The sequence below is a fragment of the Bos grunniens genome, chromosome 2, assembly GCF_055505025.1.
Source record: "Bos grunniens cultivar Pamir isolate PY7600 chromosome 2, Bosgru_T2T1.0, whole genome shotgun sequence".
Lineage (NCBI taxonomy): Eukaryota > Metazoa > Chordata > Mammalia > Artiodactyla > Bovidae > Bos > Bos grunniens.
In genome coordinates this window covers 51932430-51959445 of record NC_141166.1, presented here as the reverse complement: position 1 = coordinate 51959445, position 27016 = coordinate 51932430, and the positions used below count along the sequence as shown (strand labels likewise).

General features: G+C 40.6%; 1 protein-coding gene across 8 annotated transcripts in view; it reads right to left on the bottom strand.

Moving 5' to 3' along the window:
• The window catches only part of HECW2 (HECT, C2 and WW domain containing E3 ubiquitin protein ligase 2), a 433106-nt gene that overhangs the window by 107526 nt on the left and 298564 nt on the right, over positions 1-27016 (bottom strand). For all 8 annotated transcript variants that reach the window (XM_086348453.1, XM_086348470.1, XM_086348425.1 and 5 more), the window contains 8 exons: positions 26458-26627; positions 23713-23855; positions 18227-18327; positions 15891-17240; positions 14732-14827; positions 5390-5540; positions 4622-4725; positions 3983-4107 (listed from right to left, as the gene is read on the bottom strand). In XM_086348453.1, coding sequence (XP_086204579.1) covers positions 3983-4107; positions 4622-4725; positions 5390-5540; positions 14732-14827; positions 15891-17240; positions 18227-18327; positions 23713-23855; positions 26458-26627 — 2240 coding nt within the window. The remainder of the gene's footprint in view (positions 1-3982; positions 4108-4621; positions 4726-5389; positions 5541-14731; positions 14828-15890; positions 17241-18226; positions 18328-23712; positions 23856-26457; positions 26628-27016) is intronic.

The following is a 27016-nucleotide window of genomic DNA, read 5'->3' as shown; positions in this document are numbered from 1 at the left end:
AGTCCAGCGTTTCTCATGACGTACTCTGCATATAAGTTAAATAAACAGGGTGACAATATACAGCCTTGACTTACTCCTTTTCCTATTTGGAACCAGTCTGTTGTTCCATGTCCAGTTCTAACTGTTGCTTCCTGACCTGCATACAAATTTCTCAAGAGGCAGATAAGATGGTCTGGTATTCCCATGTCTTTCAGAATTTCCCACAGTTTATTGTGATCCACACAGTCAAAGGCTTTGGCATAGTCAATAAAGCAGAAATAGACATTTTTCTGGAACTCTCTTGCTTTTTCCATGATCCAGTAGATGTTGGCAATTTGATCTCTTGTTCCTCTGCCTTTTCTAAAACCAGCTTGAACATCAGGAAGTTCACGGTTCACATATTGCTGAAGCCTGGCTTGGAGAATTTTGAGCATTACTTTACTAGCGTGTGAGATGAGTGCAATTGTGTGGTAGTTTGAGCATTCTTTGGCATTGCCTTTCTTTGGGATTGGAATGAAAACTGACCTTTTCCAGTCCTGTGGCCACTGCTGAGTTTTCCAAATTTGCTGGCATATTGAGTGCAGCACTTTCACAGCATCCTCTTTCAGGATTTGGAATAGCTCAACTGGAATTCTATCACCTCCACTAGCTTTGTTCGTAGTGATGCTTTCTAAAGCCCACTTGACTTCACATTCCAGGATGTCTGGCTCTATGTCAGTGATCACACCATTGTGATTATCTGGGTCGTGAGGCTCTTTTTTGTACAGTTCTTCTGTGTGTTCTTGCCGTCTCTTCTTAATATCTTCTGCTTCTGTTAGGTCCATACCATTTCTGTCCTTTATCGAGCCCATCTTTGCATGAAATGTTCCTTTATGATCCAGCAATTCCACTCCTGGGTATACATCTGGGAAAAAACACTAATTTGAAAAGATACATGCACCCCAATGTTTACAACAGTATTATTTACAATAACCAAGATATGGAAGCAACCAGTTTTCATCAACAGATGAACAGCTAAAGAAGACACGATTATCCAGCCATAATAAACAATGAAATTCTGCCATTTGCAACAATGTGGATGGACCTAGAGAGTATTATGTTTAGTGAAATAAGACCAAGACAAACACAGTATGTTATCACATAATACGTGAAATCAAGAAAATACAAAAAATGAATATATATAACAAAATAGAAATCACACAACAAAAAAGATGGTAGCTTGAAATTGACCACAGCGGGAATATTAACACTACAGAAATCAGTAAGTGCAAATCAAGTCTTAATACTGTTTTATGGGCTGTCTAGACTAGAAATGAGTAAACTAGAGACTTATGGACTGGCTGGCTGTTTGCAAACAAAGTTTTATTGGAATATAATCGCACCCATTCATTTGCATGCTGTCCTTGGCCCAAAAGCTGAAGATATTTATGCTCTGGCCCTTTCCAGAAAAAGTTTGCTTGCTGCCAGTTTCTAAACATAAGTTCTAGATTTAAGAAATTGATGAAGAAAATAAAATGCTAATAACATAGAATGAAGTTCAAATTGTGCTGTTACACTGCAAACAGCACACATACACACAAACAAAATGAACAAAAATAAATCCAATATTCAAAAACTATTATCTGGCTCAACAAAGAAGGTGCTGACCTCATTGACAAAAGTACGTGAAAAGTATCAGCTCTTTCTCCAAGATGCATCCTCACCATCTCTACTGCTGCTGCACTAGTCCAGGTCCTGTCCATGTCTCACCCCAGGGCCTTTTCACTTATTCCCGCATGACAAGTTTGCCTTTTAAAACCTATTTTCAACATAGCAGGTAGAAGAAACTTAAAAAAAAAATCAAAACTACATCCCCATATGAACTCCTTTAGGAATAAAACCCACTTATAATGAAGCCCAAACTCCTTGCCAGATTACACAAGCCCTACATTTTGAAGCCCTGCTCACCCCTCTGATCATACCATATACTACATCAAACTCATTCCTGTCCTCAAGCCTTTGCTCTTGCTTGGCAAGGAAAGTTCTTCTCTAAGACCTTTACCTTCCTAGCTTCTTGAAATTGTATAACATCTTGGAGAAGTCTTTCCATCCACCTGATCTAAACCAGCATCTCCAATAGCTTGGCCCCCTACTCACCCTAGCCCTGTCGTCTATACTGTTTCAGTTGCCTCATGACAGATTTCACTGCCTGAATTATTTTTTTGTTCACTAGTTCATCTTTATTCTACTCTTGTCTTGTTTACCACTCTATCCTGAGACTCTAGAATGTACTAGGCAAATTATGGGTATTTAATAAATATTGGCTGAATGAAGGCATAAACAAATGAACAAGCAAAGGAAAACTTGTGTTACCTGATTCCAAGTTCAAAGCTCTTCCCACCACAGCATGACTTATTGTTTTACAGACAACTCTAAATGTTATTCATTCTTCTTTATATGAAAGCCTTCCATCTCCTAGAATTGTTCCATACATGAGTTTAGATTCCTGTAACCTGGCTTCTGAAAAAAATACATATCATCCTGCTGGCAAAGGTCCATATAGTCAAGGCTATGGTCTTTCCAGTGGTCAGTTCTAAGAGCTGGACCATAAAGAAGGCAGAGTGCCAAAGAATTGATGCCTTTGAACTCTGGTGCTGGAGAAGACTCCTGAAATTCCCTTGGACAGCGAGGTGATCAAACCAGACAATTTTAAAGGAAATCAACCCTAAATACTCATTGGAAGGACTGATGCTGAAGATGAAGCTCCAGTATTTTGGTCACCTGATGCAAACAACTGACTCATTGGAAAAGTCCCTGACGCTGGGAAAGACTGAGGGCCGAAGGAGAAGAGGGTGTCAGAGGATGAGATGGCTATATGGCATCACCAATGCAATGGACATGAACTTGGGCAAACTCCAGGAGATGGTTAGAGACAAGGAGGCCTCGCATGCTGCCGTCCATGGGGTTGCAAAAAGTCAGACATGACTGGGCGACTTAACAACAACCTGGCTTCTGCCCACCTTTCAAATCTGACTTTTGCTAGTGTCCTATGCTCTCCACATACCAGCAATACCAAACTGCTGCACTAATAATTCAGTTTCAGTAGTTCTACAAATTACTAAGACAGCTCTGCAACTTTATGAATCTCTTATTTTGTAAATGATGCTCTTTCTACCTAGACAGCTCTGGCCCGTCTTATTTCTAGGGCAAATTCCTTCGCAATCTTTAAAACTATCAGTCTTTAAAACCTTCTACTATTGCCTTTCTACAGCCTCCAAATCCAAGAATGTCACTCTGATCTCAGAATAGAATCTAAATCCCCTGCCATGCCCCACAGGCAGATCTATGATCCAGATCTTGCTGACTTTCCAATGTCCAGTGTAATACCACACCACTCATTCTTTCTATCACCACACAGCAGCCCCTCTGCCCTCTTCTGAGCCCTAGGGTCCGTGCATGTGCTATTTCAAGTGCTCCAAACACCACTACTCTCTTCCCGCAAAAAAAAACAAAAACAAAAACATGATCTCCTATACACATTTTATATATTTTAAAATATTCCTCTATTTATTGATTTATTTTTTCAGATTATAGCAATGTAACATTTTATTTCTTTGTTCTTTTGGAGAGCCCATAATCATGATCTCAAAGCCCAATCTAACCAATGCCTGTGGTCGGTGCTCAGATAGTTGGTTATATTTGTGCAGGAAAAATAAAGTGATCATTAAGAGTACAGAGAGTCAGCATCTCTGGGATTTTAACCCTAACAATCCCTTGAGCAGTTTATTTCACCCCTCTGTACCTTGGTTTCTTCATCAGGAAAACACAAAAGTTTTATCGAACTCATAGGTTTCTAGGTTTGGGCTAAATGGTTCAAGACATGGGTAGTACTTAATGCTGAGCTGGAACACATGGCACTTGGTAAACACCAGCTATTTCCATTCTTACTGTCAATACACAAATGAGGATAACTTCCTCTGGCCTATTGCTTGTTTGCTCACATCCTCTCATACTGGCTACTCACAGGGTTGGAATGCAGCACGGTGAAGAACTCTGGGCTGATGAGGAACTTCACGGGGGGAGACTGTAACAGCAACGTGAGCCTGGATCTGGAGGTAGAGTGGGGCAGGACGCTCTCCCGTCGGAAATCTAGATGGGGCAGACCACAAAGGCGTTCAGAGAAAGCTTTGCACCTGGAAACATACTTATTTACTTGCATCTGTATTTTTAAAGAACACCTATATCATTTACTATTATTTTAATCCTCAAGATATTTTTTTTGTATCTGTAAATTCATGTGTAAAACCCAACTGCTCTTCATCACACTAAAATGGAGCTCAGTAATGTTCATAGTCATTATTAACATTTTAATGCATCCCGAGATGCAGGTTGCATCTCAGGTGATCGGATTCTTTTCTTTATTCACTACTGCACAGATCCAGAGATTTAAAGTAATTTATATTCATTTGGTTTTGTGATTCTTAGTACTAAATAAAAAGTCAAAAATTAATAGAGGTGTCTGGTGAATTTGACTTTTTGAATTGGATTACTAGATCTTAATGAAGATCAGAAATCCTTTTAAAGAAAGCCTCATTTCTTGGAAACCCTTATTTGTTTTCTACTTTTGTAAGATTACAAAACACACCAACCCGCAGGCTCTTACCTGCACTGGCTTGGTGAAAGTCGGCTTCCTCCCCGGCCCCATCAATAGCATTGCTATTTTCCTCAGGCCTCTCGTTGGTCATGGTTCTGCGGATACTCTGGTATCTAAAATCAGGAGCCTAGAGTTAGATCACAGCAGCCTCGAAAACATGGGGCTCACCGCTGCCCCAGAACTCAGACGTTTTCACCATCTCCCCAGCCTGGGCCATTTCCTCCCCCAAACTCACCCCTCTACCTTCTGGGCCATCTGTTAAGTAAACCATTGAATTTAATGTCTTCTGTTCAAAGTTTGTAGAACATTTTCCTAACGAATTAATAAAACTTTTTTATTTTAAATTGTGGCCTTTAATCAAAGAAAACTAAATTCCCATATTGTTAAGAACAACTTTTGTTCCATAGCAATTCATTTTTGAAAAAGAAGGACAGATTTTAAAAGCTTAGGCAAATAATAAAGATGCATCACAAATGAAGATTCTAGATATTTAAAAAGCTATTTGGCTTCAAATGACAAATATATATGCTCCGTTGTACTAAAAATCAATGCCTTGGGTTGATCATTACTTATTTCCTCTCTATAGTTTCCAAGCTAGCTGTGGATGTGTGCACTTAATACTTTTCAACCAAGAGACAGACAGTCAATGAAGTCTATGTATCAAGAGAGGCCACAGCTCCGCCTTAATGACAGGACACCCAAAGATGAAAGAGGCAACCGCGTTTTCCATTTCGCACATGTAAAAATTAGCCCAACCACAAAACTGCCCATCCTCACCGCCGGTTCAGCTGCTCCATCTGCTGTATGGAGTTGGACCTCTGCAGCACCTGCGGGGCAGGGGGAGCTGTGGGCCGCTGCCACGTCGTGGTTCTGTTTACATGATCCACGTAGAAGATCCTGCCGTGGCTGTCAATGCGCGCCTCCCAGTCTAAACAGCAGTAATGCATGGAGAGGGATTAGGAGGAGCAACTGAAGCATTGATGTGGCTCATTAAGCAGCACGTGTTTATCTCTCTGACATGCTATAATTTGGGGCTAATAACATATACCTGGCTGCATAATCCAGCAACCCCCCCACCCCTAGTCCACACCAGAATGTGTTTCACCAGTCAGTAAACAGCTCCTGAGTGCAAAACCAACCCCTTAAAAAATTCCTGATCATGGGGGGGTCCCCCTCAAACTGCCTCCAATGCTCATCCTTTACATATAAGTACCAGCATTTAAAAAATACTAGTTGTTATCATAATGTTTTAGATATTCACATCCAAATTGGTATTGATGTTTATTTTCACCAAAAAAAAGTGATTTTTCTGTTTTTTCCCTAACTTGGAAGAAAGATTCATAGCTGGAAATTTCCACACGCACATTTATACACAATTTTAATAGATGTAGTCTTCAGAAGAAATTGCTATCCTAGTTATCAAACAGTATCATTATCTATGAATTTCCATTTGTACTTTCCCAAAGAGGAATAAATTTCCAGAGCAAGGTTAATGACTTGTTTCCAACCTCAAATAAATACCATGTTTTAAAAGATTGTTTAATTTTATGTCTAAGCAATCCCATTAAATGTATTAGTCTTTGTTAATAAACATATAAGAGCACATTCAATAAACACAGCAACCAGACTGATCTTCAGGGCCAGACACCCTACCTCTGTGAATTCTCTAAGAGGTCATTTCCCTATTAAAATAAGCAGATCATGAGGTGATCTTTACAAAAGGCAACATTTTTAAGTTGACTGCAGTTGGGAAGGGTAATTTATATAGGAATATATGAAAACAGCAGAGATCTATTCTTTAACCAGGAAAGTTCTTTTTATAATGCTATTTCTACGGCAAATATGTTTTGAAATTAATAAACACCTTTCTCTTGAACAGCTCTGTTAATATCAAAACGCTCCATGTGATCACATAGTTTATCAACAGAAAACATGGGTCTAAAACTAGGGACCAAGGGGAAAGTATGCTTGCTCCTGACCAGCTATGGCATTTACTCTGTAGGTGAGTGGAACGTGCATTCCAACAAAGTCTTTAGGATTGCAGAGACTGGCATGGTGGACCAGCCAGCACCAGAAGACCACTGAGGGCTGCCTCAGCTGGAATTGGAAAGATTTCCTTTTGTTGCTCTCAGCCTGTCATAACTTATGATATATGGCAAGGGAAAGAAAACTTGGGCTGAGGAAAAGCAGAACACTAGACAAAAAACAACTCCATGTCGTTCGTGCTCCAAGGTGACACAGACTCATGACGAAGCAGGCTGCCAAACCTGAATTATCTGGGGACAGCTACAATCTCATCAGTAGGACAGTTGCAAAAGACCGCGTGCTCAGCCTGCCATATGCGGTCAAAGGGTAAGGACATAAAAGCACGTTCAGGAACCATTTTTCAAACCCTTTGATCCATTCCATTGTTTTGCTCTGCTCTTCACATAGTTTCCCAGCTCCAAGATTCTGAGAACAAGTATTCCCACTGCATTCCTCTCTCATCAGAGCCAGGATGATTCAAGCACATGCTGTACGTCAAATCAAACGCACATGGAAACAAATGGCCATTCCTTCCCCCCAAGAATGTTTACATTCGCTTCCAATTTTTTAAAAATGTAGAATAGGTCAATTAGGAATAAAAACAGAATAGAAACCAACTAAAGGAAGCAGAGAGAGAGAGAGAAATATGCTGCCAAGCTCCCAAGACGAGGTTGTAACTAAAATCTGGCTCCAAGTTTTCTGGCATTTGAGTCAGAAAAGAAAACACACTGTTGCATACTTTCCATTTTCTGACAAAAGAAAATAAAAAATTAACTTCAAAGGTGGAACTTTTCCCTTGAATAAACTACATAAGAATTTACCCCATGAAACATGACCTGTATGAGGCCCATATGGATAGCAAAATGGAGGGGAATGGCTTTGAGGGAAAGGGGTGATCTCCAAATATATTCACCACTGTACCTTGCACACAGCATGTAACAAATGAACAAATAATTTAAATAAAGTATAGCTATAAAAAAGAATGAATTTTTTTTTTTTTTTTTTAAGAATGAATCTTGTATTCACTTTCCACAAAGGCCAGGAATAACCTTAATTTGTATTTCAGTAAAGATATTTCTATACAAAGGGAAGAAGGACTCTGTGGGAGAGGGCGAGGGTGGGATGATTTGGGAGAATGGCATTGAAACATGTATATTATCATATGTGAAACAGATCACTAGTCCAGGTTCGACACATGAGACACGGTGTTCGAGGCTGGTGCACTGGGACCACCCAGAGGGATGGGATGGGGAGGCAGGTGGGAGGGGGGTTCAGGATGGGGAACACATGTACACCCATGGAGGATTCATGTCAATGTATGGCAAAACCACTACAATATTGTAATGTAATTAGCCTCCAATTAAAATAAATAAATTTATTTAAAAAAAGAAAACAACTTCAAAAAATTTGCTTTCTTAGAATATGGGATGCTGGATGTACATTATGACTCTCCCTATCAAATATCGTATATTTACATTGAAGTTCTTACCTAAATCCCCATAAAGAGAAATGCTATTTTACTGGTCTTAAGTGGACTCTTGGCATTGAATTGGGAAAGACTGTTATGCTATTGGCATATTCGTGAACTAGACATCCACGCTTACCCAAGTAGTCGATACCCTTCCATCCAGGCAAAGACAGCAGAGGTGCCTATAGAAAGGTCAGTCCTCTATCATTATATATCAAAATTACTTTTCAGGAGGCAGGGGTATGTTGCTTTAACATACGTTTTCACATGAGGCCTGGTTTGTTCTTGGTTAAGAAAGCAAATTAGAACACGTCTGACATAAGTTTCATTCACAGCTAATACTAAAATCAGACAGGCAGGGTTAGAAGACTGGGATCTTAGCATTTACTTCCTTGTCTTGCCACAATGTAAACTGGGGTATATAATCAGTATGCTGTGTGTGTTTGTGTGTGCACACGCATGTGTTGAACTAGATTAGTAAATAGAAAGCCTGTAACTAGCCATGGCTTTGTCACACTTTTGCTACGTGATGTTCAACAAATTACTACACCTCTATGGACCACAGTTTCTTTTCCTGAAAAATTAGAGGACAGAAGTAAGCATTGCTAAGGTCCCTTTCATACTAAAATAACATGAGTCGGCAAATGACATGCATTTTACTACATTAGGTTCAGTAAGGACCTAGCACCATCTTATGTCTGGGCCAGAATTTCCAATATAAATTCTAAATCCATTCATACTTTTTGTCCAGAGGCTCTGGGGTCCTGAAAACCATCCACTAACTGCACTTCGGTCACTGCAACTCCAATATTATCTTTTGTGTATTTTGGTCTTCCACATAAGACTTCATTTCCATAAAGAGCTTCATGGCAATAAAAAGGTTTGAAAACTATTATGTAGAGAAATGTATCTCAAGGTATGAGGCTCTGAAAGTATGTATCAGAATCACTGTGAGGATTGATGTAAATGCAGATTCCCAGGAATTATCCTAGCTCTTCAGAATCAGACTATCTGAAGCCAGCATTCAGTTATCTACATTTTTAATAACCTTCCCAGGTGGTTCCTAAGCACACTAAAATTTAAGGAACACCCAAACAAATTAATAAAAACTTTAAAATGTAGCTAATTCACTGTACAAACCCACGGAGCTAATGCTGGACTTCTCAGAGGTCATGAAGTACAGGCTCACAAGAAACGAAATTTCAGTCTAAATACTCCAAACTGAAATCCAGGAGCAATGGGATACTTAGATACCCTGAAATTCAAATATATTAATAATATCCCCCTTTAAATAGCTGGACAATAAGGGGAAGTTGCAGAATTAGAAAGCGTCAAAATCTGCACCAAGCCACTGTCACAGTGTCTACCTCAGAGGCAGGAAGGTAGAGCAGGTGAGGTCTTAGACAGTTTCAACTTTTGGAATCAGCCCATATGGGCACGGAGCAGGGGGCAACCGTAAGGCCCCTCTTCATCTCATCATTCTTCTTCTTCACTCCTTTCACACTAGACTTTGGTCTCCACTGGACCACCCAGGTGATCAGACGAAGACGTGAACACATCTCAGTGAATGCTTTTAGGCTGGGAAGAATCAACGTCTAGACAGAATGAGTCACATCTCAGGGAAGCCAGTACCGAACTGTCTACATGAATCAAAGTGGTGAGAGGACCGTGAGCGGGGCCTGACTTCATTATAACTGGATTTAGGAAAATGAAACACCTGAGGGTTGTGAAGTAAACTTACAAGCTCACTATAAAAATGATAATAATCATGGTATCCTCACCAAAATGGTGAGATGACGAAGTTAAAATGAACTAAAGGTACTTTTAAGGAAATAATTAAGCTTTGTAATAGATGCTACAAATTTTTCCTTATTGAAACAATCAAGGAATTATGATACCATTTGTATAAAGTACAAAAGTAAGTTAAACTTGTCTATGCTTTTGGGAGTCAAGACAGTAGGTGCCCCAACCCTTTGGCAGTGCGAGTTAGAGACTGCAAGGGGGCACAAGGAACAAGTGATGTGGTGCCGGCGGCCCAAGTGGGCTCAGGTTGTGGGAATTTAGCAGGTGGAATGGGCTCTTTTCTGCGTGCATGTTATGTTCGAATAAAAAGTTTAAAAAAATTAAAAATCTCAAATCTCTTAATATTCAGTTTTTAAGGAAGAAGCTTTTCAGATTAAAAGCATGAATTTTTTTTCTCGAAAATAACTTTAAGGTTCTAGAGACTGAGCCCCTAACTTTAAACAGAGTAGAAATTCTATAAGATTAATTGTACTTTTCACATTCAGTGCCTTCTTTTAAACCTTTATTTCAAAGGATGTTCTAATAACAAAAGTGCACAATCACACAAAAAAATGGTAACCATTCCCCTGTGTCTCTCCAGGGCTACCCCATTTGAACCCACCATATAAGTAATACACTAATCTAGATTCTATAAGAGTCCACTGTTCATCAGTGAATTATTCATCCCTATTCCTACCCTTTTGGGGGAAAAATGTTTTTCAACAGCTTCCTATTGTCTCCAGTGCAGCCATGGGTTAAGTCACAATTATACTGGAGGCAATAAGAAAAAAATAAAATAGCTTTTCAGAAGGGGCTGAGCTGACCATTCTTTTTTTCTCACTCATCTTAATGCTAAAAAGACCAAGATTCGTCATGCTGATAACACTGAGTGGGCTTCAGCCCTGAATGGCCTCCAGCTGCCAGCCTATCAATCATCTCAGAAAAAGATACAGCAGATTCTTAAGGCACTCAGTACATATTCAACTCAACCAGCTTCCCTGCAAAGCTCTCCAAGAGTGCCATGCCTGGTTCTTTTAAGAACCAGAGCTTTCTTATTTTGTATGGCTCACTGGAATGTCTCTCAACCAGTTGGGGTTATATAGCCTGTAAGGTCACAGCACAGGGTCCATGGCCTAAAGCAAAATAAGAGTTTAAGAACCACTCAGTAGATCATTATTACAGCCGAGGCAGTCTGTACTAAGTCCAAATCTACTCCCTGATCCTGAGATGGGAGGAAGAAGGCTGGAAGAAGCAAACACAGCAGGAAACCTGCGCTACATAAAATGAGAGCAAACAGATGTTCGGAGACTAAGTTATAACCCTGACATACAGATGACCACACAGTCAGCTTTAAGACTGAAGAAGCATGGCAAGGACATCTCTGTATCCCCTTAATTGAGTCTGCAAATCTTCAGAGAGAAGCAAGCTTTATTGGATGGTCTCCTCACTGTATGTTAGTACACACATATTTTTAAGGCAAATATAAGCTAAAATAGCAACAATAATAATAAGGAAGAAGAAAAAAAGAGTCAAGAATGGGGGGATCATGCTTCAGGACCCCGTCCTGCAGGTGTGGGGATGACATACACAGAGGAAAAAACGCTTCTGAATCCAACACAGATGCTTAACAGACCAAACCCATCTGCACCAAAAGATGGTTGCTAATACTGTCACCATCACCGCTTTTCTTCTGTGTGAGGGGCCTCCCAGGAAAGGTTCTGCTAAGTAACTTTAACCTGGAAAGAAAAGAAAGCTAAGCATCTTTTCAGTCTTCCTAGCTCTGCCCTCAAAACACAACATAAAGTTTCAGAGCAGTACCCAAACTCTCTAATTTCAGGTGTTGCCTGGGCCTAATACCAAAATATGTCACCACTTTGCCACTAACCAAGCTTTCAGAATTTACTTTCATCTACCTATACAGTAGTCCTTATCATTATAATCTTAAATCATAGAGGAGAAAAAAATATTTGAGACTGTGTCTCAACTTCTGTGTGTGTTAGCTGCTCAGTTGCGTTTGACTCTTCCAACCCATGGACAGGGGCTCGCCAGGCTCCTCTGTCCATAGAATTCTCCAGGCAAGAATATTGGAATGGGTTGCTATTCCCTTCTCCAGGGGATCTTCCTGACCCAGGGATCAAACCCGGGTCTTCTGCATTGCAGGCAGATTTTTTACACTCTGAACCACCAGGGAAGCCCATCTCAATTTTTATTAGTATGAAATCTTAAGTTACTTATCTGGGTTTTGCTTTCTCCATCTGTAAAGAATCAGGTCAGTTGAAGTCTACCCATTGATCTATAAGTTACAGATAAGACTTTCTTGACCTACTTCACAAAATTGTTACAAAGAATTTTTTTTAAAAACATTTAAGATGCATTGTAAACTGTAAAGCACTACATAAGTTTTAGGTATTACAATGCATGCATGCATTCTAAGTTGCTTCAGTCATGACCAACTCTCTGTGACCCACCAGGTTTCTCTGCCTGTGGGGATTCTCCAGGCAAGAATATTGGAGTGGGTTGACATGTCCTCCTCTGGGATCTTCCCAACCCAGAGATCGAACCCATATGTCTCTTACATCTCCTACATTAGCAGGCAAGTTCTTTACCACTAGCGCCACCTGGGAAATCCCCAGGTACTATAATAAGTAATGTTAAAAGTATAACCCTAACCTTAAAATATCCTACCAGGTCATTTAAGAGACTGACCAACTGCACACTCCAAGTGGACCCCCTTAGCTGAGGCTCCCATGAGACAATGTGTGAATGCAGAATGCCATAGCTCTAAGTTAGAAGCATGGCCAGAGACTGCTAGCAGCAGAGCTGCCCAGTGAGGAAAGGAAGGCAGAGAACTGGCCAGGACAGGACAAATAACACAGGCAACCAAGTGATTAAATAAACTGTCAATAGATGAGACAGACTGGGAATAGGAGAGAGCAAAAGCAGTGTGGGGACGGAGTTTGAACAGTAATCAGGTATGCTCAGACATAATCTATAACTGATTCATGATAGTTTAAAACCCTAAATTTGCAAGTTAATAATACATAAGAAGGAACAACTCAAGAATTTTCCTCCTGTTCATCAGTTACTCATTAAATTGGATATACTACTAAGGTGCATTTCTCATTTTGGATATATTAAGTTATTAAAATGAACAACCAACTGTTAATTTCTTTAAATCCTAAAATTTTAGTATTACATCTGTGTAATGCAAATACCAGTATTGAAACAAATGCATGGAAACAGCACAAAGAGCGGATGTAATTTCAGCAGGAAAGTACCCGTCTCTCTTAAATACAATTTAGAGACCAAATTATGAGTCCAACAGAATTCAGATGTAGCCAGGAGTCTACAGCCACACCGCCCTGAATGCACCCGATCTCCTCAGAGGCAGCCAGGAGGGCGCCATTTATCCATACACTGACGCAACGCCATGCCTCATGTCCAGGTGCCTGAAACTCCAATTACTTATTATTAATCCACATACGCATGTAAGCAAGCTCTCCCACAATTCTCTCCTGATGTTTCTAATTCAACTTTATCCAATTATATCTATATATCACCCAGGAATATTTTTCTTTTTCTGCCCCTAATGTTTTCTGCAAGGGTAAGTAATAAGGAAGTTTCCCTCTCCCACCTCCAACCTGCTTAAGACGACCCAATGGCTAATTAATCTCTTGGCTTACTTTTTAAAGCTGCTTAAAATATATGTTTCCTATGAATAATCACCCTCAGTTACCCAAATATATGAACAAGGGGAGGATTTGTGCACAACAGTATTTCCAAATGATTAATTTAATATTTCTACAAATTGCTCATAGCACCTTTCAGCTCTTTTGTCAGAATTCGCCCAAACTAACCACTCAGCATTTTAGCCTTTTAAATGCATACTCTCTCTCCCCTCTTATGTCCTACCATTTTTAAAACACAGAGGGCCAAAAGGATCAGCTTCTTGCCATGATCATATATAAGAAAGTGAACAGAGAGGTGAATCAGAACGAAAAGCAATAAGGCAGAAAGATGTATTTTCCAGTATGTTCTTAAATGCAGTATTTACTATTATTAATATCATTGTTTACCAAAATGCTTTGCTCTCACAGAATAATATTGCTTTAAGGGATTATAGAAACTTAAATAGAGTTTAAATTACATCCAGCCGATGATTGGCCATGGGCATCACTCAGCTCTCTGAATTTAGGCTGCATAACTTTCCTAGCATCCCTAGTCCTCACCCATGTCTCCTTTAAGTGCTATGTGTTTCTTGAAAGTGAAGGAAATGAAATATCTTTCAAATCCCCAGATAATCATCATACTCCCCAAAAAATAGTAACTTCTGAAATTAATAACACTTCTCTGGATATCCCTAAGAGAAAAAACAGGACCTTGTACTTAATAACTTAAAATGTTACAAATAAATAAAAAACAGTATAATACATGGAGCTAAAGCTTTTCTAATAGATTCTACCTATTTGTTACAATCTCTATATGTGTAATAATTGAAATATTTGTGTAATAATTAATTACACAATAATTGAATATTTGTGTAATAATTGAAAATTCATGCCATCATTAGGCAAATTTAAAGTTTTTCTATTGTATACCCAGTTGTCCATAACACCTGGATTTCTTTCCCTTTATTTACTCTCCCCAGCTGCCCTTTCATCTGGTGGAACAGTGCCAGCCGGGAGACGACAGCTAAGCACTTTCCAGACTGTATCTGCTCGGTCCAGTGGCAGCTGCCAGCTCCCTTCTTCTGGGGTCCTGGGCATCTATCCTTTAAGTCCCGTGGGTCCTATCACCCTTGAACCCTTTGGTCAAGGTAAGCCCTTTAGTTAGCAGTTCCTCACTTGGTGGGAGAGCCTCGTCCACCCTCTGGTACCGGCTAACATCCTGGCGAACTGAAGGCAGCGATCGCAGTGGCTGGTGGCCGTTGGATTGACAACCTAGGATTAAAGGTAAACAGTTACCTAGGTATTGTTTTCCCCTTCAGTGTCAAAACAGCCCTTGTAAAACAAAACAAAAAAAACTTTACATAAATCCTGGGGCCAACCACATCTCCCATCCCTCCCCTCCTCTGCCTGTTCCCACGCTGGCCTCGGTCCTAGTCATGCACCAAAGCTTTATGGTCACACAGTGACCTCAAGACAATGAATGGAGAAAGAAAATATGGAGGAAGAAAAAAAGAGATACTTTAGGTAGCAAATAAATTACGGAATAAGAAAATCATTTCTATTTCTGAGTCTATGCTATTTAGGCATATGAAATTATCCTCGGACTTTTTGATGCATCTATAACAGAACAGTTTGAAGGAATCATTCTACCAATCCACATTCACTGAGACAGAAAGCAAATTTTACATGTAAGCTTGCATCCTCAGACACTCAAACAGCATATTTCCAAGTGTCAGAACACATCACCTAACTTAGTAGACATTTCTTATACTGCAGAAGGCAAAAAATGACTTTTGACGCAAAGCACACACGAACCTTCTGTTTTGAAGCTTCGTGCAATAAGGAGCGACTTAAGATGTTCCAGAAAACCTCACAGATAATACTGGTAGATGCTGCCAGCCTGTCTGGCTTTGTATCTACACACCTGGAAATTCCTTATTAAAAGCTTCTTCACACTGCCCAGATGAGAGGACCGAGCCCTGGGCACATGAATGCCACGGTGCACAGCATGCACATGTGCAGTTTGCTCCTGTTTATCTGCCCTTAGGCACTCCAGGCCTCCAGGGCTGTATGGACCACAGGCTCCCCCACCCAACAGGCCACTTTCCTAGGGAAAGCAGGTGCCCACATTGATACAGAGCCTTGAAGTCCATTATTTGACAGCCCTCTTATTTCAGCAGTAGAAGAGCCATTAAAAAAAAAAAAAAAAAAAAGCTGTTGAACCCAAAGGTGAAGAATTCAGCTAATATTTGACCTGCAGCATAATTTACATTGAGGGACAACCCTCTGAGCAGGTATCCCTGAGACACAGGCCACATTGTCTTCTACATCCTACCTCCAATCGCGCCTTCCTCCTGGGCGGTGGCCCCTTCACAAGCCCCTGTGGTATCCCGAGCAGCACCCTCTTCTTGGGGCTGGCTCTCAGCAGCAGCAGCAGCTCCCTCCAGGCTCCCCCTCCGCTGCCAGACCTCCCCCACCTCCTCCTGGTCAGGTACAGTGGTTGATTCTGACCCTGGCCCTTCCTCCTCTCCACTGGGCACCTGCACCACAGGTAAGGAACCAGGAGTGCATATGGAATCCTGGGACCCTTCAGCAGGGCCACTGCTGGCGGGCTCTGCTGCACAGGCTCCATCTTCCTCCTCCTGAGAAGAAAAGGCTGGAGTTTCAGGAAACCGTGCGCTCTCAAGAGATGAGCACCGTGTCTCCACCGAGGAGAGCTGCGTGGTAACACTCTCATTGCAGGAGCTGTCGGCCCCTTCCAGGTCACTCTCTCCCTCAGGCCTGGTGCTGGCCTCGCTCACACTCTCTGTCCTGGCAGGGTCGCTGGGCTCTGTTTCTGAGGACACCTGGGAAGGCTCAGACCCCTGATCAAGGGACTCTGTCTCACTGACAGCTCTTCGGCTCCCCCCGGACGTGTCAGAAGTGCCCGTGTCAGCTCCACTTGTGGGCTGATCCACCTCCTGAGAGCCACACAATTCAGTGCTGCCCTGGTCCACACTTGGTTGAGATTCTGGGCCATTCTCGCTTTCATCTGGGATCAGGCCTGTGGGTAAAGAGGTCTCTGCAAGCTCTGGAAGATTTCCTGGCTTATCCTCAAAGGAAGCAGCTTCATTAATGGAGGCTTCCTCAGTCTCCACTGGGTTGTCTTCTGGCTTTGTCTGAGATGCCAGGCTCCCATCATCAGTTCTTGATGCCCTGCTAAACATGATCAACCCTCCTTCCTCCTCCAAGGAGGATGGATAGCCCAGGTCTTGCTGGAACTCGTGGTCTTCCTCATCTGAGTCAATATGAAGCATTGCATTGAGTCTTGTGTCAGTGGGAAAACTACTCCTTAGCTTTGGAGAGGCTCCCACGGACCTCTCCGAGCAAGTAGCTGCACCTGACCTAGAATGGCCATTGTGTTCAATAGCATCTAAATAATCATTGAGTGAATCCTGACGTCCTCTGGGAGGTGAGGTCCTTGAAGAAGTAGAAGTTAATTCTTCTGTGTCTATTTCCAGAGTAGAACTAGTCCTGAGAGAATGCTTGGGTGTCCCATCAGCACTTTCCTCAGAAACTGGTCCATTGGAACAAACTGGGCTGTCGTGATGGCCCCCTGGCATGTCCTCCTCATCAGAAGGGCTTCCTAGGTCTCCGTTCACAGAACTGACTCCAAGTATTGTGCCAACAGCTTCTGGAGAGGCATCTGAAGGATGAAACAGCATTTATAAAAACAAAGGCATTATTACATATTAACTTTTAATATCCTAATCCTTTGCCACCAATCAGTTCAAAGAATTCAGTCATCCCACTGAGGGCTCTTCACAGCAAGGGTCCCCAACCCCAGGGGCACACACTGGAAAAATCCACACAGCAGAAGGTGAGTGGCAGGCAAGTGAGTGAAGCCTCATCTGCACTTACAGCCTCTCCACATCACTCACATTATGCCTGAGCTCCGCTTCCTGTCAGTTGCGGCATAATAAATGGAATGCAATTGAATTATCACAAAGCCATCCCCCATATCCCTGGTCTGTGGAAAAACTGTCTTCCATGAGACCAGTCCCTGGTGCCAGAAAGGCTGGGGACTGTTTTACAGTTATCACCAACTTGCTAAGATTCACTACTTACTACTAAACAGGTACATATATTGCTGGTCAGCGTAACACATGAGGTTTTACATGTTCACTGCTGCTGAAAATTCCACATCCCAGTTTCCAAACACAGATAAAAACCTAAGTGAGATTTTTTTTTTTTTTAATAAACAGGCTTTCATATCTATTTGGAAAACTTCAGCAGGTAATCATTCGATAGCTATTTTATGTTCAGAACAGGACACAAACAATTCTATTCAAATGTAAATTGACAACAGAAAGTGAAAAGTGAAAGTGAAAGTGAAGTAGCTCAGTCATGTCCGACTCTTTGCGACCCCGTGGACTGTAGCCCACCAGGCTCCTCTATCCATGGGATTCTCCAGGCAAGAATACTGGAGTGGGTTGCCATTTCCTTCTCCAGGGGGATCTTCCTGACCCAGGGATCGAACCCAGGTCTCCTGCATTGCAGGCAGACGCTTTAACCTCTGAGCCACCAAGGAAGCCCAAAACTGACAACAGATTAAGATTCAAATGTAAACTGGCAACAGAGTAAGATTTAACAAGTTCTACCTACAGTGATGTATTTACACAGATATCTCACCTTCATGCACAGAAGATGTGACCTCCACTCTGAACTGGAGGTACCCACTCACATGGTCAGCTGGGAGCCTTCTGCCAAGGTTGTAGCTGAGCATCTGGTCACTGCAAGAATAGAAATGGTTCTTTGATCCTACTACTCTGCTGTCAGGCTTCATCTTCTTCCTACAGGCCACCCCCTAAACCCCACGTATTTCTCTTAAAACTTTCATACTCATGAGAAAGTGAAAAGGCAAGTTAGAGTCAACGTAATATTATTCACTTGTATAAATGAACACTTATAAACCCAAGGATAAAAGGGAACCTTGTCACAAGGAAAATTATTAGTAAATGCAATACAATACAAAATGCAATACAATGTTGCTATGATTTTTTAAAGGGCACTGATTTGTTCTCCTGATCACTGCTAATAGTGATCAGGAACAGGACATTTTAAAAGCCATCAAGGAGCTGGAAAAGGCCTAAAATTTTGAGTGTTTCCTGACTCAAGTGTAAATGAATAGACGGCCTGGTTCCTTAGCATTTAGCATGAGGCAAGACTACTGGAGTGGGTAGCTATTCACTTCTCCAGGGGGGGTCCTCCAGACCCAGGGATTGAACCAGGTCTCCCACATTGCAGGCCAATTTCTTACCAAGGAAGCCCCTCTAAAAAGACAGGCACAGGGAATTCCCTGGTAGTCCAGTGGTTACAACTCCGAGCTTCCACTGAAAGCTCAGCAGGGGTTTGACCCCTGGTTGGGGAACTAAGATATGCCATGTGGTGTGGACAAAAGAAAAGACAGACAGACGTAAGGGTCATCACATGGAGGGCACAGAGCTGCTACATTCTGAAGAACAGGAGTGGGGAGTTAGGAGAGAGCTGTGTGAGAACAGGCCAGGCTCTGATAGCTGCTCTGGCTGTGTGAGGGGCAGAGGGCTGCAGCACCTCCCCTTTCTCATTTGTACAGTAAGGGGCTCGCTCTTGGCCCTAGCTTGGTGGGAGTGACTATCACCGATTCTCTGGGCAACTTGTGAGCGATATTGATGGGATGGTTGGAGAAGCTGGCTGCACCACCTGGTGGGGTCTTGTTGCCATACTGGCAGGTAGACTGGAGGGGCCCACACCACTGGACCTGCCTAGCTTCTGCTCCATCTTAGCTCCAGGCTCAGGCTATTGGCTTCCTTGAGGATGAAATAGTTGATATATTTAAACTCTGTGTTTATTTATCAAAGTCAAATACAATTACATCATTTCCTTGTATGCAAGCAACTTTCATTCTGAATCTGATGCATTCTTAATTAAGGAAAATAATCAGAGGGATAGGACCAAATCACACCATCTCTGCTCTCACACTGCCCTCTAATGGCAACTTTGGGTGGAAAACACAAGGCCTCCACCTAATACTTGAACCAATGTAGAGTTCAGAGCCTCTAGTCCCTATTGATTACTAATCTACACGACTATTTCCCTTGTTCTCTACCTCCTCGGCATAATTTTAAATAGATGTTACCTGTTTAAAAGAACACATGCTAATGTAAAATCCCAGTTCAGCTCTTATGAATTTTTTGGCTTAATACAAAGAATGTCCTAAAACAATAAGATTGTTTCTTTTACTTTTTACTTTTTCTTCCCTATAAATTTTGTAATAAATATTTGATTGATGCTCTTAAAATGCTTTGTTTCCCCCATCTGAGTGCTAACACCCTAATAAGGGCTTTGCATGCATCATTGCCTTCGATCCTCCCTATGAGCCCGGTGGTGGCCCTGTTTTCTAGAAGAGGAAGTTAAGGCCCAGGAAGGATAGGTAACTTGCCCAAGGCCAGACAACAATTAAAGTGACAGAACCAGGATTAGAACACAGATATTTATGACATAGAAGCCCCTGCTCTGTAGGCCCCAGATCATATCTCATTTTATGAGCACTTTCCATAATCCTTGGCTGCTTTAAGTAGCATGGATTTTAATGATATTTACTCATGGCTCATCCCAATGCATTTGACATCACAATGTTTTGTGTACTTAAGCTGGTATTTTAAGAAGATTTTTTCCTGTAAAGGGATGTTTTGGCATTAACTATTAGATGATACAAGTATGTTAACTGCTATTACATTAGAATGTTCTAATAATTCTACAATGACTGCAACCTGCATAACAGAAGTGATGTCTTTTTCCCTGACTGCTTTTTCCTTTCCAGCATTTAGACAGTGCCTGACATGCAGAGATGCTGCCCCTCTGTCCACTAATCCATGAACCCAGCAGCAAACCACCTGAACCTGCTCTCAACAAGGTGGTCCTCATCCATCTCTTTGGACATTCGGTCTTGGAATGATAAAATTTTCCCTTCTTTGCTAAAATCAAATTGACTCTCCTCTCCTCCTCTTTGAACAATAAAAGTAAAGTGTTGGTGCTGATGATGAAGGCTTAAAAAAGTGATGGATTTTAGCTAGGAAGTAAATGATTAGCAGGGATTCTAAGAATGGGATCCATTCTTTTGCTCATTATCATATTCTAATACCCAAAACAGTGTTTAACATTTAGTAGATACTATATGTATACACATCCACATATTTGTTGAATAAATTTAACAAATGAGACTCTTTACTTTGAAAAAAAGATTTTTAATAGGTATTAGTGCTGTTTTTCACCCAAACTGACAAGATACTCAACTCTACAATCCCTAAGAACAGGAAAGACTCCCTATTCAGAAATTCCAAGTCAAGGGGGTTTCATCCTTGCTGAGTGACTGCCAGGGGATTCACCTATTCTTTCTCAGTTTCATCTGACTCATCCTGCCTCTTTCCTGTGATAGATAATTGTGTACCCTATATTATATATTATTATGGTATATAATTATAAAGACTAAGTGCCAAAGAACTCCCACTGCCTGACTGAGACATTTTCTCACTAGTGTAATCAGAGCAAATGACAAAGCATGGGAAAGTGATGTGCTCTTTGGACAGAATGCAAGCCACTTTCTGAAAAAAATGTCACATTCAAACCAATACTCTTGAAATAGGTAATCAGTAAGGAGTTTCAGCTCATCCTATAAAATTTTACCATATGAAACTTCAATTACTTCAGAGAACTGCAGTCTACAAAAAACATAAGTAAAGAAAACTCATTATTTTTCAAGATGTATCAATTACTTGATAGAAAGTAATAATCAGATTAAAAATATATTTAGATGCTAAGAGCAGATATACTAATATGTAGTATCATATTTATTTAATAAAGCAAATCCCTAAGTATCAGGCAATGCTTTTAATATACTTGTGTGGAAATACTTCATAATTCTGGCATATCACAAATTCATGCTGGACTTCCTTCCAGTACACACAGAATCCATGCCAGGCAGTATTATGTGTCCATTCTTTAAAAGACTGAATGAAAGTCAGCAAGTTAACAGGAGATTAAAGCACTATTAAGGCTTTATTTTTCCTTGATCATTCTTATGGGTATACATAAATGAATACTTCTAATATATATATAAATTATATGATTATACGTATGTAAATTAAATTATAAGCATATTATACTTCCAATAGTTAATTCTCACCAATTATAATTTTTCATTTTCCATTAATCCTAAAAATAATTTTTAGAAACTTCCCAAAGCTGAAGCTCCAATACTTTGGCCACCTGATGCTAAAAGCCAACTCATTGGAAAAGACCCTGATGCTGGGAAAGACTGAAGGCAAAGGTATAAGGGGCAACAGAGGATGAGATGGTTAGACAGTATCACTGACTCAATGGACATGAATTTGAGCAAACTCCAGAAGATAGTGGAGGACAGAAGAGCCTGGCATGCTGCAGTCCATGGTGTAGCAAAGAGTTGGACATGACTTAACGACTGAACAACAACAACAAAAGAGTATTACCTCCACTAGGAGCAATATTTGCTATCCTTAAAAATAATTGCAATTTCCCTGTTTTATCAAATTAAATGAGGCTGCTAGAATTTCAGCATAATATTTCTAGTTTATGTGGTCTAGCTCAACCATTGCCTCTAATGGACAGAGAATTAGATTCCATTGATGCTGCTGCTAAGTCGCTTCAGTCGTGTCCGACTCTGTGCGACCTCATAGACAGCAGCCCACCAGACTCCCCCATCCCTGGGATTCTCCAGGCAAGAACACTGGAGTGGGTTGCCATTTCCTTCTCCAATGCATGAAAGTGAAAAGTGAAAGTGAAGTCACTCAGTCGTGTCCGACTCTTAGCGACCCCATGGACTGCAGCCTACCAGGCTCCTCCATCCATGGGATTTTCCAGGCAAGAGTACTGGAGTAGGGTGCCATTGCCTTCTCTGTAGATTCCATTAGAATCTCTTAATTTCAGATGTCGAAGGGGTCTTTGAGATCACCTGGTCTAAAGACTTTATTTTTCAAACAAGGAAACTAATGTCTGAAAAAATCGTGACTTGTCAAAACACTAAGAGGACAGTTAATTAGCTGCAAAGTGCCTACAAATGATCAACCTCTCAGTTAGCTGGATGAATATGCCATCACTGCCAGCCTTAAAGTGTGGCAGAGAAGTCGAGATTCTGGAACAGACTGATCTGCTCAAATCCCAGCTCCACCACTGGCTTGCTAGCCTCAGATTCCTCATCTCTGAAAGAGGTATAACAACACTGTTCACCTCGCAGAGTTGTCGAGATTATAGAAGCAGATGAGTGTAATTTACTTAACTCCTGACATAGACTAGGGCCATACCATCTTTTTTTGTTTACTTTTGTTTACTATTGCTGCTACTACTACCACAGCTACTGTTTATCACTGATACTGCTGACTACCACCACTGTTATCATACATTCATAATGTTCTCCTAAAATGAAAAGGATGCCCCCTAGTGCTACCTCAGAGCAGCTGTGTTATTGAGTTTGCTGATACTTACCGTGTGAAAATATACACACCATTTATAATAAGGATGGAGGCATGTTATGATTTCTCAACTACTTGATTCACAGCTTACAAAAAGCTAACAGAAAGGAGACAGATGTCAAACCACATTTTAAAATTCTCTCAATGAGTAATTTCTAGTTGCCTAAATGAATGTCTTAGAGCTCTAAGTACATGTCTTAGAGCTCCACACCATCTCAGAGTCTAGGCTCTGTTTTAAATGGCCCTAAAATAAGGTGGTTTTGGTATCTTAGGCATAACAAAAATCTCTGGATAAGGTTAATCAGGATTGGGAGGTGTCAATCTGATACTGGCATCCTGTTCTAGGGAGAGGCTGTTATAGCAAGATTTCAATATACTCAAAAATCAACTGAGCACTGTGACATTTCACACTGAAATGCTAATAGTAGGTACATCTTAGGAAAGATAGATAACTCAAAAAAGATACATGAAAATAAAGTTCTTTTTGTCCTGCACATTTTAAGGCATATGCCAGCACTTTCATTTTTAAAAGAAGTATATCACCACTTCTTATCAGTGAGAAAAGCCCTAGGACTTCAAAGTATCATTTCAGTTGCTTCAGCGGAAACTACTTGCAACAGGATCCCTGATTACCCAATGGCTTGCCGCTCCAGTAGCCTCTGGACTGGAATGGTGAGCTTCCCCAGGAAACGCTTAATGATAGGCCGGCTCTTAGCAAACTTGTCTTTAATTTCAATCTCTAAGACATCAGTAAGGAGTGCAAAAAAGGAGTATTTCTGAAAACAAAACATAACACAAGTCAAAAAAGAAATACAAAATTATATATATCATTTTATTAATATACATTACTATAAGAAAAATTAGCATCTCTTAAATTCTAATGACATAGAGAGTCTACATTGCCAGAAAAATCTGCAACAATTGTCAATCTTTTATTCACTCAGAATCATGAACAGTCATAAAGATTAAAAAGCAGCAGTTAGGATCTAGATGACAAAGGAAGCACCTTCAATCATCCAACTCTTCCGGGTTGAATAGTTTGAGGAGATGCTATCAAATATTAAATTATGCACAATACAATTTTAGTGCTCACCACATTTATTGTATTTTAACTCTTTAATATTTAATATCCTGTTATATGGTGGCTTAGAATTAACCAATACTCTGATTAACAGCAAACTTAATTCCTGATCCCATGGTATTTTGAAGTTGCACATCTTCGTCCTTCACTTAGTGGTTAAAATAGAAGCACCTAATGAATATTATGATTTCCCTGGTTTACAGCAAAATAAAACAATGTTCAAATAGAAGTTACTTAATTTAAAAGGCACACAGAGACATTTCTCCTGGGATAGAAAAATAAAAGTATGAGGTTAAGATAAGCTTTGTTGTTTTCAGAATGCCATTGGAAAAAACAGGATATGATATTAATAAGGATATAAAAGAAAAATAACCTGCTTTACTCATTTACAAACACTTTCATATATATTACAAAGATAAAGTGTTCCTTTTTATGATGAGCATCTCAGAAAAAGTGAATGATGGAGCCAGAAATCTAACCTGAACCATTTGTCTCTGTCCCTGGTAGTATCTAGGCAACAACAATGACGTCTGACTAGTGCCAGCCAACTTTACACTCAGGGGTCACTAAGTTTACATAGTCATAACAATTTAATTTCCCCAAAGGGCCATGAAGTTTAGCAATCTGCTTAATGGAAAAAGCACTTGCTTAGAATAAGACAGCAGAGTTTAAGCACTACTTCTGCCCCTGAATAGCTAGTTACATGAACATTTTAAGCTTTTGTTTATTAATCACAAAAAGAGAGGTGAGAATATCATCCCTTACATACCCTTTATCATGCCTGCACTGGTAACATGGCTAAGAACTCTGTAAATATTAAATGTTAGAAAAATAAAGTTATTGCTAGTATCGTTACTATCTCTACTCTTTGCCTTCTAAGTGATCATCATGCAATCATCTAAGCTTCTAATGTGTTAAATTAAGTGGTATTCCTTTAAGAGTTATTCACTATTTGGAGACAGTATTTCAAACCAGGAATAAAAAAATTGACAATATTTAGCCACTAACATAACCATGAAAACTGCCCAAGAGAAACATCTTGCTATGCTGGCAAGCCTCAAACAGCCACAGTTTTTCTCCAGTTGGTTTTGGAACTGTTGAAACTCTCTCTCCAATGAAATACTGTTCAGCATTGTTAGAACATATTATTGTCATTAAACATTTAGGGAGTGATTTAATTAACTGTGCAACTCCCATGCCAATATACGTTTGTCTTAGCTCAGTTGGTAAAGAATCTGCCTGCAATGCAAGAGACCCCGGTTCAATTCCTGGGTCTGGAGAAGGGATAGGCTACCCACCCCAGTATTTGTGGGCTTTCCTTATGGCTCAGCTGGTAAAAGAATCCGCCTGCAATTCAGGAGACCTGGGTTTGATCCCTGGGTTGGGAAGATCCCCTGGAGAAGGGAAAGGCTACCCACTCTAGTATTCTGACCTGGAGAATTCCATGGACTGTATCGTCCATGGGGTCACAAAGAGTCAGACATGACTGAGCGACTTGCACTTTCAGTTTCAGAAACACTCATTGAAACTAGTATGTGAACTGTGTCTTGATTCCCTGAGAGATGGTAGAACTCATGCTCTGCTCGCTAGAAGAGAACCAACATCTCTGTTCAGTCTGTGACAAAAAAATATTTCCAATGGGAAAACCCTGGGCTTGATTTCACTAATATGGCACACTGCAATGACTGGTAGCATATTGCAGCTATGAGAAAGTCTGAAGTACCATCAACACAATCTGCCTTCCCTCAGGATGACAATTCCTCAACTGCCTCGTGTAATTAACCAAAACCTAGAAATCAAAAAAACATTTGCCAAAGCCTGTAGGGAGAGAAATTCCATTAATTTATATTGAGTATGTGCTAGAACAAAATATAAAAATTTTAAATAAAAATGGGATCAATGTTACCGACTTTTCCTTCTGCCTCAGGCTCCCATATGGCTCTGCAAGGCACTGTTACTCTCCTTACAAAATGTTGATACTTTGCCCATCATTAATATTTGCCTTGATTTTTATTTCTTTAAAAGATATTGCATTGAAATATTAATTTTGATCATTGAGTCTTTGGAACCCTATAAATAACACATCTGAGGGAAGTCCCTCATTTGCTTAACCCTAGACCCATCCCTGGTTAGAAGGGAATATCTCATTTTCATTGTACACTTTTCCTAACAGAATTTCCAGACACCTCAGCCATATTACCCACACCCACGAGCAGCTGAACGATATAGAGACCAGTGGAGAGAGATGGAGTTGGCCAACTTCTTGTCAAGCAGGAGGTCTCTGACTATCATCTTACCTCTCGATGCCAAATTGGATTAGTGGTGTTACTGATGATAGTAGACCTCCTCTCCTGCCCATGGTGGGCACAGGTGGGGAAACTGCTCTTCTTCCCTGGCTGAATGGACATCTTAAGATAAGGGTCAGGATTGAAGAACATCCCTTTCTTTAGTCCAACTGCCCTAAGGTCTGTAAAGAAAGAAAGAGAGGAGGAAGAAGGGAAGGAAAGAGAGAGGGAGAGGAAAGGGACAGAAGATAAGAGATTCATATGTTCTGATTAGAACAAGTAGATCAATGGCAATTCATTCTTAAATAATTACACAGGAAACTCTAAACAGAAACTATTCAGCAAAACAATAACAAAATTAATCACTCTATGATTGCTTAGATAAGTGAGGGCAAGTAGGTTATGACTAACTCCAGCAAGGGGTCCTCTAACAGGCTGCAGAATGAAGCCAAACTTGTATCACCACCTTCAGTTCAGTTCAGTTCAGTCGCTCAGTCGTGTCCGACTCTTTGCGACCCCATGAATTGCAGCACACCAGGCCTCCTTGTCCATCACCAACTCCAGGAATTCA